The sequence below is a fragment of the Emys orbicularis genome, chromosome 23, assembly GCF_028017835.1.
Source record: "Emys orbicularis isolate rEmyOrb1 chromosome 23, rEmyOrb1.hap1, whole genome shotgun sequence".
NCBI classification, from domain to species: Eukaryota; Metazoa; Chordata; order Testudines; family Emydidae; genus Emys; species Emys orbicularis.
This window is the reverse complement of record NC_088705.1, coordinates 5,577,101-5,591,268: the sequence shown is the minus strand read 5'-3', so window position 1 is coordinate 5,591,268 and position 14,168 is coordinate 5,577,101. Positions and strand designations below refer to the sequence as shown.

Sequence of the window (14,168 nt, the reverse complement as noted above, 5' to 3'; positions counted from 1 at the left end):
GTTCCTCACCCCTGTTTACACTGAGCTGCTCTGCACCACACTGAGCAGGATCAAACCTTCTCTGGTAACTCTCTCCCTAAGCTAAAAAGAGACTCAAATGAATCGGATGTATCCGGACATAGGAAACACACAGTGCGAAAAGCCCTCACAATCAAACACACAGCAGGAGCAGAGATCACTCCCTCTCCTCCTGGCGGCTAAGGGGAAAAGGGCACACCAATGCTGTAACTAACAGGCCCGTTGTTTTATTCCTTATGACCTGACTAATCAGCCTCTCCATCCAGCATCCTTACGTGCTTCCCTGAGCTCTCCGCAGGTCCTTGGGAACCGCACTGAGTCAGTAAACAAGGGATACAAAGTGCAGCCGGTCTGGGGCTGCAACACACAAGCTAATTCATTTCACTTATTCAGCTCTGCTGAGCTTTTGTCATTTATCACCCGTGCGGTTTCCATGGCATCTGATGGAGGCCCCCCAGATACATCAGAGTGTCTAATCTCACTAACTAACTAACTAACTAAAATGAAGTCCCATCCCACAGATGAGGTGGAGGCTGACGGATCACGCCAGGTGAGGTGTATTAAATCCGGGTCTCCGGGCTGTATTTTGGGGACCTGAGAGCCCGGCCATCTAACGAACCTCGAGATCAGATGGGATCTGAATAAATAATGCTTTTTTATCGTCTGCCTGGACTGGAAATAGACATGCTGGATCAAGGTTTTCACCGGCAGACAAGTTTTTTCCCTTCCTGTGATTTGTACGAGGGAGACAAATTTGAAGAAGGAAAATAAATTTTGTTGGCAATATAAACGACTGTGTTATTGTGTCCTTTAATGCTACACTCTTCCAGAGGTGTGGATGCCACAGCCTGAGCGTATATTACAGGGCCCTGAATAAGGACTCGTGGAGAAGTGATGAAACATTGGAGGCAAACCTAGCTGTGGTAGTTAAATGCCAAGATGCTCCGGTGACCGGCGCTACATGCATAGCTAATGGTACATGTATACTTGGCTAACTTGCTAGATTAAAGATCATGAATGGTAGAATGAAATCTGATTAGTCCTTCCTCATCACACCATCCCACATATGAGAACAAGGATGCGATTGATGGCAGGTAAATTTAGAACAATGCAGCTTCTTTGCGCCTGGTGCCCGGATAATAAGGTGATGGTGGCATTAGAAATGGATAGGTAGATGGACAAGTTAGAGGGATAGACGGCATGTCGTCAGCCCATGGAATTCATTGCCACAGAGGCCTGAGTCAACTACTGAAGCTAGAAACAGATGAGAATGATCTGACTACTAATGATTATGTACTGCCCTGAGCTTTCGTGGGGCCTTGGAAACCACTGGGAAGTGACAGACAAGGGATTTGTTAGGGATATGGGGATTTGTATCCAAGTCAGCAGCTCAACTCCACAGCTATGCACAGTAACTCGTATGGTTCTGTATTCTATGGACAGCACCTGTACCTTTCCAGAGGTCTCCTGTTCTGCTGGGAGCAGCTGCCATTTTGGGTCCCATTCAAATGCAGCATGTTACCGAGGACACACACGCTGCACTTTACTTTGTTCCATCAGGAGCTCTTGTGACAATCTGGCCCTGGTTGTGGATGCTGAGAACTTCTGGAAACGTGGCCCTGGGTCCCATCAGCAAAAATCTCCCACAGGTTCCAGGGACTGCGACTTTGCCATGAAATACGGATGGCCGGTGGGGATGACCAATAGGCAGAGCAAGCATCTGGGGCTGGGAAGCTTGCAAGTGAGGTGAGCCCACACCCAGAGCTGTTCTGAGATTTAATGGGGAGGAGGATCTGACAAGTTAGCAGAAGGAAGATGAATTTGTCGTGTGCTGGTCTTCTCTGCAGAAGAAGATCCACTATCTTCCTCCAGCTCTAACCACAGGGGACAGGGACGAGTAAGTAGGTGAAAGGGGTAGGAGAAATTGGGGAAGAGAGACTGAGTAGATTGATGGGGGAAGGGACAATTGAAGCTTTGGAATGAGAAGTCAGATTCAGGATGTTCCCTTACCTATGCAGCTGGGCTGGGTTCCACTCCACGTCCCATCAGACTGACAGAACCTCCGAGCTGAGCCCACCAGCACCAGTGGGGACAGGCAGGAGAATGAAACAGATGAGCGGTAAGTGAATCCTCTGTCTTCTCTCCTCCCTTGAGCTGGTGTCCCGGGGTCACCACAGAACACAGCTAGAAAAGCCAAAGGGTAGTCAGAGGATGGTGATGAATCTCAGTAAGGGCAAATAGTGTTAATGGGTTAAAGACAATTCTATTAATGGCCAAAACCTCCCAACCCCGGCTTTCAAGCGCTGCAATGGCTCAGGAAATTACAAGTGGCAGAAGGTGTGCTGGCTGCTTTCTGCTCACTTCTGTCTTTTTGTCAATTACTGTTTAATTAACTTTCACTTTCCAACATCTCCCGGCAGGGAGGAGGAACAGACGGTTTGGATCCTTTTTTTATTGGTCTTTTTTCTGCACAATGGTGTGCTTAACTTTGACTGTATCTTTAATTGCACAAGGTCAAATTGCCACGCGGTGCCGTGTCAGACGTAAAGCCCGTTAATTATATAATAGCCGGGGAAAGGTGTAAGGAATGTGGTTGGGTCTTTGTGCTGTTTAATATGAAAATGGCTATTGTGCAGCTGCCAAATACTCAAAGCTAAAATCCGGCTTTATCATTCTGAGCTGTTTCACTAATCTGTATTGTATCATGCACGCAGGTTTTCATCCAGCCACAGGGCTCTGCCTTTGCTCCACATTCCAAGGCTTGCTGTAACACTACGGGGCTCTTTTCATGTAAGGCCTTCGCAAGCTGCAGGGGCCAGAATTTCAGAAGAGCTCAGCTCCAACGGAGGCACTTAAATCAGGGCCAGACTTTCAGAAGTGCACAGCGCATCGGTGCCTGGCGGGTGTTAGGGGTCTTTTGAAAATCTGGCCCCCATTTTGCATGCTAAGTGCTTGGAAAGCTGGGTCCTGATCGATTATCTTCACACCACTCCTCTAAGGTGGCGATGAGTGTCTCCATGTTACAGAAGGGGAAACTGAGGCACACAGCAGTTGGGTAACTTGCAGAGCAAGCGGGTGGCAGGGATGGGGAGAGCACCCAAAACTCTTGGCCCTATCATTCAGCGCACCACACGTCTTCCTTTTCGCCAGCATGCTGCCATCCACCTCTTTCCCGATGGGGTGATGCCCTTGCCTCACTGAAGTCAGTGGTAAAATTCCCATTGATCTCAGTGGGGTCAGGATTTCGCCTGGGGTCAAGAATCACTGGAGTTAGGTCTCCAAACCCATATGAATGTTTAATGCCCCACGGGGGAAGTCCTTGTCTTGTAAGGATGGGACAAGGATTCCCCCCTGAGGCACAGACATAGCTGTGAGAGATTGGGGGGGGGTCTCAAGCCTGGGTCCCCAAACAGTCCTCAGACCACAGCTACCACCCAGCAGCTCATAGGTACTAACAGGGAGTGTGGGCTGGTGGACCCTACCTAGGTCACCTTAGGCACCGCCCACAAAGCTCCCAATTGGAGAACATATCTGGCCTCTTTGATCGGTTCAGACTCACTATTTAAGCCAGAAGGAGGCACAGCAAGTTGTCTGAGTAACTATTTGAATCCCTGGCTGGTTGCAACATTGAACCCCTGCCTTCTTGTCAGACTCCTGAGACCTGCCTTGTTCCTGATTCCTGACTTCCTGTCGTGTTCCTGCCCTACTTCCTTGTTCCAAATCCCTGCCTTCTACATCCCATCCCCGGCTACTGATTCCGGCTCCAATCCTTGGCTTGGTTCTTGACTCTGCCTCTGACTTCCTGTTCCTGGTGTCAGGCTCCTGCTCTCACCACTAGGTCTGACCACCCATGTCCTGATCTATGACCATAGCTAATTCCCATTATTTGAGAAACAATGTATAAAATCCCACCATGAGTTTCATCTCCCATCAGGCACACCTTTAATGGATGGTATTAACAACTGGGTCACTATCCCTGATATCTCCTTCCAAGGTGCAATTCACCCTTATGCACCAGGCAATTTCCAGACCAGCAGCCAAGGTTATGCTTTACCGAAAAGTGTTTTGCCTTTAATTCAAAATATTTCCTGCTACTGTGGGTGCATGCATGAGCCATGATGCTATCTGAAGGTTGGGGGAATAAGTCAATCACTAATTGTGTATGGGTGGGAAGAAACTTCTCCCATGGGCAGGTTATGCCATAATTGTCCATTATGGAGATTTCATACCTTGCTCTCAAACGTCTGGTACTAGCCAATGCTCGAGAGAAGATACTAGTTTGGACGGATCATTAATTGGATCGAGAAAGACATCCTTTGGAGGTGGTGGGACACAAGGGGGTTGGAGTTTAAGGCTAGTGCTCCATCCCCTTTGCACGTGAATACACATGGATGTTGGCTTACGAAAACACTGTGGCAGTTCTCCGGTCCATGTCCCATTCCCTTCACAAGTCAGGACGGCAGGTAGCGACAGCTGGTATCCTTCCAGGCAGCCATAGCTCACGCTTGAGCCCCAGCTGAAATCTGAGCCCACGACTTTCCCATTGGGGATGACTTGTGGGGATTTACAGGTGATAGCTGAGCAGCAAACAAAAAGCACATTCAGTTCTAATGACTTCTCAGCGTAGTTATTTCCATTAACAAACAAATCCACATAGGATCAAAGTTACTTTCTGTGAACTGAATGCATCACAGGGAATGTAGCTAGAGGGGGTCTGTGCACACTTTCTGTTATATGCATGTGTGTTTGTGTATCCTGGGATTTTTTTCTTTGAGTTTTAGGGTCAACCAAATCCCAAACCTCACAGTCAGATCAGCAGGCTTTTGCTAGCTTCCACCGAAGATTATGAATCTGATCCCAGCTTAGTGGGAACATCACCCCAGGGACTCCAGAAGTTTCACAGATTTTGGAAAACCTAGACAAGTTTCAAGTTAGCAAATAACTCAACAACTAGGTTGATTTTTGCCTGGTTGGAAAGTTTTATAGTACTCTGCTTTCAAGTGCATATGAGCACGGGGCCAGATTCTCAGCTGGTGGTGTAAATCAATGTAGCTCCTAAGTGAGAATCTAGCCACATTGTGTCTTGCTCTTGCTACATTAGCTCAAAGTGGCAAGAAGAAAAAAAGAAGGAAGCATTTATCTTCACAGCCTTGCAGGGGAGTGAAGTATTTAGGGAAGATCCCAAGTGACCTGCATTTCTGACAGGTGGACCTTAAGAACTTTGCAGACTGAGATCAGACAAGCATCCAGATGCTGCTTCACATTTTGTCAGTACCCCTGGGTCAGCAAAACACTGACAAAGAAATCAGCCTCTCTTGCAAGATGCCCAGTGCTTCCGCATTCTGATCAGAGAAGCAGAGGCAACCACAGCTCTGAAAAATAATACAAGCAGGGGGTAGAAAAGCTTTCCAGACCTTTTGGGAGGCCGAAGAAAATGCTTCATTCAGGTTTGATTTGAGTTTGGGGTGAAGACTTGCATATTTATGCAAAGTGCTTCATCCATTCATAATGAGGGAGATTGAAATCTCTTTTACAATGGTGTAAATCCCCAATAATGCCACTGAAGTCAATGGACGTACTCCAGAGTTACACTGGTGCAAATGGGATCAGAATCTGACCCTTAGAGGCTAACCCAGTTTGGAGAAAGCTCTGTTTTAGAGGGCGCTTGCTGTCCGTGTTTGATTTCAAATAAAATGTGGCTTTCGTATAATCATACTTTTTATTTTTAAATGGACACATTTGATCTTTAAGAGGGGCCACCGGTACTCCAACTCTCCCTTTTGAACCATGACATGTCCAAAAGGAAGACAGGCTGGTTCTGAGGTTTGTTAAGAATGGTTTGCATTAGCTCTACCATCACACATCGAAAGCTGTTGCATCGCAGATTTAGGCTGGGATTGTCAAAGGAACTCAAGGGGGTTGGGTGTGGTTAGCGCTCAGCTCTGTGCAATACCAAGGTGGAGAAAGTGACTCAAGACAGAGTGAAAAATCATTAAACATCAAACACCTCTGATCATCAGTAAAGGTGCAAAGAAGAAACTATGGCAAAACACATGAAAACTATGTGACTCTTAAATCTGAGCTACTGTAGGATGGACAGATTACCCCAGTGTGAAAGTTCCTCTGCAGACTAGCGTATATACACAGCTTAACAGCACTTTAGCATGGCAGAGCTATAATACCGTCAATCATTTCTACAAGAAGTACTTACGAGCGTAATGCAACAGTTATTGGAACCTGAGATATTCATGCAACTGGATTAGTAAGTCATAAGCCATACTTAAGAAACCATAAACTGCACAGGTTAAGCATTTTGCAGCGGCTGGGTAATTTCAAAGTATATCACTACAAGGTAAAGGCATGGATCATTTTGTCTTCTAAACCACAGTGCAAGTTCCACACTGGGGTGGCTACTTTTGGATCCTCTTGTGCATTGGGATGCTTACAACGATAGATTCTGCAGCCCACTTTTAACCAGACTGGGGCTGATCTTCCTTCCTACTGCACGTCATGCATACTATTGGGCTGCCCAGAGGAGCCGGAGTGGGTGCTACCTTTACAAATCATTTATTGGGCGCACTCCTGCAAGCCTTCCGTGTTCTGTGCATCTTGACCTCCTGCTGTCTGTCAGGTGACACTAACGGGGCAAATGTGACAATATGCCAAGTTTCCCTCCACTAAGGAGAGTGAGCTGCATGCAGTAACCACGTGCAGTTATTTACACTAGGGCAAAGGATGTGTGTGAGGGCAGGGGGAAAGCCACATGCTTCTAACTCAGAATGGAAACACTTTGCCCTGGTGCAGGGCAATGGAGAATCAGATTCAGGTTCTCCTAGAAGGCAGCAGATTTACCTTCACTGGCCATGCTGAACTACAGTCCAGTGAATGTCCTATTTGTGACTATTTGGTTGCATGTGATGTATCATACACAGTGCCTGGGCAATTTGAGTAAACGGTATCCCTGCAGGGTAAATATAGGAGTATTTCTTTCTTTTAAACCACAGTACAGGTTAGATCAGGGGTCGGCAACTTTTCAGAAGTGGTGTGCCGAGTCTTCATTTATTCACTCTAATTTAAGGTTTCGCGTGCCAGTAATACATTTTAACGTTTTAGGAGGTCTCTTTCTATAAGTCTATAATATATAACTAAACTATTGTTGTATGTAAAGTAACTAAGGTTTTTAAAATGTTTAAGAAGCTTCTTTTAAAATTAAATTAAAATGCAGAGCCCCCGGACCGGTGGCCAGGACGGGGCAGTGTGAGTGCCACTGAAAATCAGCTCGTGTGCCGCCTTTGGCACACGTGCCATAGGTTGCCTACCCCTGTGCTAGATGGTCATTATTTTTGGACCTACTCAGCATAATTCGCTTGAATGAGTGAGGAATTGCTATGGTTCAGAGCCCTTTAACTCCCACTGATGACCAGTTACTCACCAGTAGTTCCAATGATTCCTCATATAATTGCTTCATCAATAAGAGCAAAGAGTTCAGAGTCTGGCCCCATGTAGTTATGTGGCACTTTCGCAGTAAAGCTTACTAAGATATCATTAGTTACAGGAGCCTTGAGGCTTGTAACCTAATATCCTCAGACATTTATAGTAAATGGGGTCTCACCCTTGCAGACAGGTTTGGTGCCGTTCCAGGTTCGGTCTTTTGTGCAAATCAAAGAGGACGCCCTGTCCGACTCCATCATGTAGCCAGGAATGCACTGAAACACTACCGTTTTATTGTAGTTAAAGTCATTTCCCAGCCTAAAGCCATTGGCTGGTACACCAGGATCCCCACAGTTTATCACTGGGAAAGGAGAAGACGCAATGGTTAAATTTTCTGGTGCACATAACATGTCTCAAGCATATGGATATGCAATGGATAGAAACCTCACAGTCCCCACTATCTTTCAACGGATGGTGGTGATCTATCAGCCCCTGAGATGTATGGGCTACAGGGTAAACCAGGGAGCTGGCTCAACCAGGGCAAAGTTTGGAAATGTGTGCGCAAAAAACTTTGCCCATGCTCAGTGGAGTGGACAATAGTCATAACAAATGGCTCTAAGGCCTAGCATTATGCAAAACGACATGTTAATTAGCACATTACGGGGGCCCTGAGGTTTAATCATAACCAGTTAACATGCCTTTAAACATGACTTGTCCCTGTTTGTCCTAGATGCTGTATGTTGTTTGCAGACAGAATACAATTTCCTAACACAGGCCTGGCCTCATCCACACCTTTCATCCATCATTCTAAGAACCTAAGTGAACACAATATATGTTCAACAAAAGCTTCCGAGCTATGGCCAAATCAGGGCACGTACTGGGAGCTGACACACCATAGGGCAGGACTCTGTAGTAGAGCTTACGTCTAGTCTTGAGATTTATGACTGCAGAGCACGTAGTTTAGCTGAAAAGACCATCCGAAGCGGGAGTATTCCATGAGTCACTCGGAGCCTCAAAGAGTTTGCACGAAGAATTATTTCCACTGGCAGTAGATAGTTTTATTACACTTCTGAACACATTGGGTTTACATGTGCCTGTAAGTCTTAAGCTGGAGTCACATGCACTCTTTGAAAACCTAGCCCTAGTACCTTATGTTTGTTATTTACCTTGTCTCCCAGGAATCCACTCAGCTGCTCACCTGTACACTCCGGAGTGCTGCCTGTCCAGGTTCCATTGACAGTACAGTGCCTGCTCAGCACGCCCGTGGAATAATAGCCTTCCCGGCACTGATATATAATGGAGCTGGAGAAAACCAAGCCGTCATTAAATACAACTCGTGCGTTGCTTGGAGTCCCTGGGTTTCCACAAGATATAACTAAAAAGCCAAAATAGCAGAATTAGAAAAAAATTAAAGATGACCCTGATCTCAACCAAAGCAATTTAGCTGCAAAAATCTCCGGATTAATCAGTGGACCACATGCGGTTTTGGAGTGAAATCAACTGTACCTATCAATTCTGTTAGTCTATAAGGTGCCACAGGACTCTTTGTCGCGTTGTACCTACCAACGCAAGTAAAGAATCCCAAGAGCAATGGATACAATTTCCCTGGGAAACCACGAGGAAGCACATCTCAATGCTGTGTGACTTCTGTGGTGAGCGACTGAGAAGTTCTCCTGCACCAGAAGCTAATTTCTCCAGCACAAGATACTCCAGCACGTACCCCATTGATTTCACACTGGGATTCAAGAACATACCCTGGCTGCAAGACTCCAGATTACAGGTCTCTACTGAATTGAAAGAGGTGCTGGTTTTATGCCCCTGGATACTGATCACTCTGCAGGATCGAGCCGTTAAATTAGCCGAACCTGACATGCAGCTCAAAGAGACAAAGCTGGGCTCTGGGTGGAATGATGGAGGAGGAGGTGGCACCTCGACAGCTCAGAACTAGCAGGTTATTGGAGTCTCTCATTGCTAGTCTGAATTCAAGCCCAGATTGGTAGTGACCAAAACAGATACCATTGAATGTTGGCTCGGTGAGCTGTGTGAAACAAGGTGGGTTCAGTCCAATTTCTAGAAGTGGCTGCACAAACGGAGAAACTGGCGATGACTGTCACATTAGTGTCAATAGAGGAGCCGATATGGGCCATGAGACACCTTGTTTTCCCTTCAGGTGCTTCTTGCAACTCAAGATTACGACACATCTGGGCATGGGAATCGGCACCCTGATCTGGCTCTGAATTTCACAGCTGGCTTCAAGTCTCTATCATGGGTTGAACCAAACCCTTAGGTCCCAGCATCTGTAGACAGTTAAATTCTTGGGATCTGAGCTTCATAGCTGGGGCTCGTGTCTGCTTTGGAAGCCAATCTTTGCAGACTTCAAGGGAATTGAAGCAGCAGGGGACTCAGCTACCCTTCCATAATGGCAGCCGCTCCTGCTTATTGCCTGCGTATATCCAATTATGCTTTCAGCTGGGGGAGACTATTGCGACGATACAATTATAGGTTTGTCAGCACCCAGGTTTTATGTCTAAACTGCCTCGGTACCACTGCAATAAAAGGGCATCACACTGAATGGCAGTACGCACAGTCCTGTCATGGCAAAATAAGTACCTGCAATAATTGCATCCAGCCCTCATTTACTGTGGAATTACAGTACATGAAAGAAAATCACATGAATCAATAAAGGCTTAAACCGTTTGTCTCTGACTATTTGACAAGGAAATTCCCCTGGCACTGCAGCACCATCTCACAGGCTGCAAGAGCATCAGTTTGGAAATAACAAGGTGCCCAAGTCTCCAGGCTCTATCGCTGCCCCCCAGACCAGACACCTGTGGGAATGGAATATTGCCTGCCATTCTGCACAGGTAAATGAATCTCACTTGGGTCACGGACTGAATGTACTGTGCACAGCTGGAAGGAGAGGCCCCCTTCTTCCTTGTTACTTATGAGCTTGTCAGATGTGTATCTGTTTGACAGGGAAAAACTAATAACCATTCCAGCTTGTGTGCACAGACATTTTGCATGGCACGGAAATCACGTGGGGTGCTCTCTAGTTACAGATTCCCCATGCAGCCAAAGTCTCAATGATACATAGTGTCATTTCCAATAAATGTGGGGATAAAAGTCAGATTCTATCAGCTTAGGAAAAGCACTGGATAAATATTTCACTGTCATGTCTATGCATCATCCTCTCTCTCCTCCCCCCAACCTGCCTCGCGTACGCCCACACCAAAATGCACACAGCCGATTCTAAAATAGCCACTGCTACAAAAATTAATCGTGACTTCGGAAAAGGTGTCAATGGGAAAGGAATGACGACGGTGCAATGTTACGGCACAGTCGAGCACGTGAATATAGAGTAGTAATTCCAATCAGACATCTGCCAAAAGCCTGCATTGCCCTGGATATAAAAGAGACCTCAAACTTATGGGCAAGTGCGCAGACTTGAAAGTCATATTTAAAATAACTCAGAGCCCAAGCCAGGAAGCTACGATCCATGTAAAGAATTTCCCATGGCATTAATGGGAGCTGGGAGCACCTTGCACGATCAGGTGACAGAAGAAAACTGAGCGGCATTGGTGTTTGGAGGGAGCACATATCAAAATCAACCCCACTCCCCACCAAACAGGAAAATAATTCGACAAGCAAAATACATGGATTGGGACTGCTGGTCTTGTTCCTTCTTTAACTGGAAAATATTTCAAGGGATGAGACCCATATAAAATGATAGATTTTAACAAAAAGCGTCAGATCCTCAGCTGCAACGAAGGAGTGCAAAGGTATAGGGAACCCATGGCCCTGCCCCCTTTCCCTTGGCCACACCCCCACACTGGTGACAGGAAGGGGAGCTGTTGTACCGCCATCTCCCTAAACTGGGGTGAGCCTCCTCTGGCTTGTTACGGTGGCTGGATTGTTGCTCTGAATCTGGGTTTATAAATCTCCACCTGAATTACTAACAGCTTGTCAGACTGTCAAAACGGAGAGGAATTGAACGATCTAATTCACTTTTCACACTTTATGCTGATTATTTTCTTGAACTTCCCCTCAGCCGTGGCAAGTGAAATTAGATTGATCTGTTTAGTCAGTTTCACTTTCGGGGTCTAGCAATAATGATACCGTGCTGTTCTGTAGCGCCTTTCCTCTCAGGGTCTCAGTGCGCTTTCAAATGAGTAATGAATGATGCCCCCAAGGGAGGCATGATTATGCTGATTTTAACAGATGGGAAAATCAGGCAGGGCAAGATGAAATGATTTGGCCAAGATCACATAATGATTCTGTGGAATAGCTGGAAACTGAACCCAGAAATGCTGATTCGCCGTCCTCTGCTCTAACTACTAGGCACCTTCTCCTCACAGAGCTGAGAACAGAACCCAGGAGTCCTGTCTCCCAATCCCCTGCTCTAACCACTAAAACAGCCTTACTGTATTCCAGAGTTAGCACAACACACTCTGGTTTATGAGCAATGCCGTGGAATGCTTACCACTAAAAACGATGTATATAGATACACACATCTAATTGCAAACATTTCTATTAATAACTAATTGTTGTAAATCTCTTCACCCCATATTTTTTTGTTTCTGTAGCACACCTATATTTTGGGCCTATATTATTCTGATGGAGTCCCTTTGAAACCAACAAGATACACATGGCTGTTAAAAGTAATCACCATTGCTGCTAAAGATAAGGCGAGAGCCCTGTGCCGGGGGTGGGGTGGGGGGGGTGGGGTGGGAGGGGGAGATCAGGCCAAGAATTACAATGAGGAAGGCGAGCGTTGCTTGGGAAGTAATGGGACTTTATCATTTGTGGTGGTGCATGAGATTCACTAATGGGGTGGCTAATACCATTATGCAGGGAGACAGCAGCTCAGTTGTGAAACTGGCTGCGTGCCTACACAAGACAGTAACAGAGCATAAACAGCATCCTTATTTCCCTGCATGAGTTATCTGCACTGGCCAGCAAAGTCAAAAAGAAGCCAGGGCAGATTACAGAATCCAGATCAAGACACAGACAAACACCAGACTGTGGTCAGACCCCTGAAACACACCTGTGGACCAGGATTTTGGAAAACAACAACCTCAGCATCAGCTCAGGTTTTCAATAGAGCTCAATGCATTGGGTGCTGAGACTGTTTGAAAATCTGGCTGTAAATGGAGCTGGGCACTCGAAAATCTGGCCGTGAGCTCTTCTGAAAATTTTCCCACTGATGTAGTTTGGAAGTTGTAGATCCTTTCAACATGTAATTGTTTTCCCTCGTTGCTGTTCATTTGAGGGAAAGTTTGATTGCTTTCCTGCATGGCTTCCTACCTATTCAAGTTGCGGTTATTAAATAAAGATGGCTACTCATCAAGAGTGACTTCAAAATGAAGGCGAGCAGTAACATTTATTGGTATAGGAGTTTTCACCAGGTGGCGCTTGTGACGTTTCACTCCATATTCTTTATGAAAATATGCTTATGATATGAATATAACATAACAGATTCTTTATGCAAGATGGGTCTTGTAAGATATCATTGGAAAGGTTATAATTTACGGAATGTGATTATCCAATTTGTATGCATGTATCATTTCTGTATCTAAAGTTAGGAATATGGACTATGCAACAATTACAACTGGGTGTGTATTGGGAAGACACCCACCAGATGACAGGCCATCAAATTTGATGAGCCATCAGGAAGGAACAACAGACCCAGGAAGATACTAATCTCTCCCCCTCCTGGGAGGTATCCGGGGATGTAACAGTGACATTACTAGGTCAGGTGGTCTTGTCACCTGATACTAAACATGACCTGGGACTTGTAACTTTCCACTGGAAGGGAAGGGGGGGGACAAAGGATTGCCATGTTATGTAAATCCTAGTTAAGGGTGGGGAGGAAGACAAACAGGACTCCTCCTCTCCACGGCCTGTTTGCCCAAGAAGAAAGACTGCTAAAGACACCTGAAGGGAAGGTGGGAGGGGGTCCAGTCTGAAAAGAAATATAACTGGAACTCTGAACCACAGAAACTTTGCAACCTGCCTAAAATAACATTTAGGGTAAGAAATTACATTTTGTAATCCGTTTCTTAAGTATATTGAGCTTAGTTTGCGTACTTTGGTTTATTTGCTCAGTAATCTGCTTTGTTCTGTTTACTATCTCTTTAACCACTTAAAATCCACCTTTTGTAGTTAATAAACATATTTCTTGTTTATAACATAACCCCGTGTGTACAGTTCATAATTGAATGGGGGGTGGGGGGCGATAAGAGGCTGTGCATACCTTCCTCCACATTGAGGCAGGAGGCGGATTTTATAATATATCTTTGGGTCTGCACTCCAAGGGAGGTGGACACCTGAGTGCTGGGGCAAGTCCCTTAAGCTGAGCCTTCCCAGAACTGAACTCAGTGTCTGTTTTGTTCTGCAGTTTGGTGCGGCCCTGCCTGTGTGTGTGCTGGAGGAAGCTCAATAGCTTGGCTCAGCAAGACAGGTAAAAAGGGTGCCCAGGTTGGCATAACAGGCAGGCTCAGTGGTATCTCAGCACATCAGGTGGCATCCAAAGGGGGGCAACCCATCACAGCGCTGTCACACAGTCTTCCAAGTTCTTTTTCTGCGAGCAAGTTTTGACTCTTGGGAAGACATGGCATGTGGTGGTTAGTTCTGAGTTATGCCAGGGTGTGAAGAGGCAGCTTGGGGAGAGAGGGAGTAGGGGAGTTTGGTGTCTGCCTTCGGCTTTGATTAGAGTCAAT

The 14,168-nt window shown here is 45.9% G+C and overlaps 1 protein-coding gene across 2 annotated transcripts in view; it reads right to left on the bottom strand.

Annotated features, from left to right (window-relative positions):
* CSMD2 (CUB and Sushi multiple domains 2) overlaps positions 1 to 14,168 on the bottom strand; it is a 518,793-nt gene that overhangs the window by 19,341 nt on the left and 485,284 nt on the right. For both annotated transcript variants that reach the window (XM_065421846.1, XM_065421845.1), the window contains exons 57-60: positions 8,648 to 8,824; positions 7,631 to 7,810; positions 4,422 to 4,595; positions 2,029 to 2,202 (exon numbers count right to left, since the gene is read on the bottom strand). In XM_065421846.1, coding sequence (XP_065277918.1) covers positions 2,029 to 2,202; positions 4,422 to 4,595; positions 7,631 to 7,810; positions 8,648 to 8,824 — 705 coding nt within the window. The remainder of the gene's footprint in view (positions 1 to 2,028; positions 2,203 to 4,421; positions 4,596 to 7,630; positions 7,811 to 8,647; positions 8,825 to 14,168) is intronic.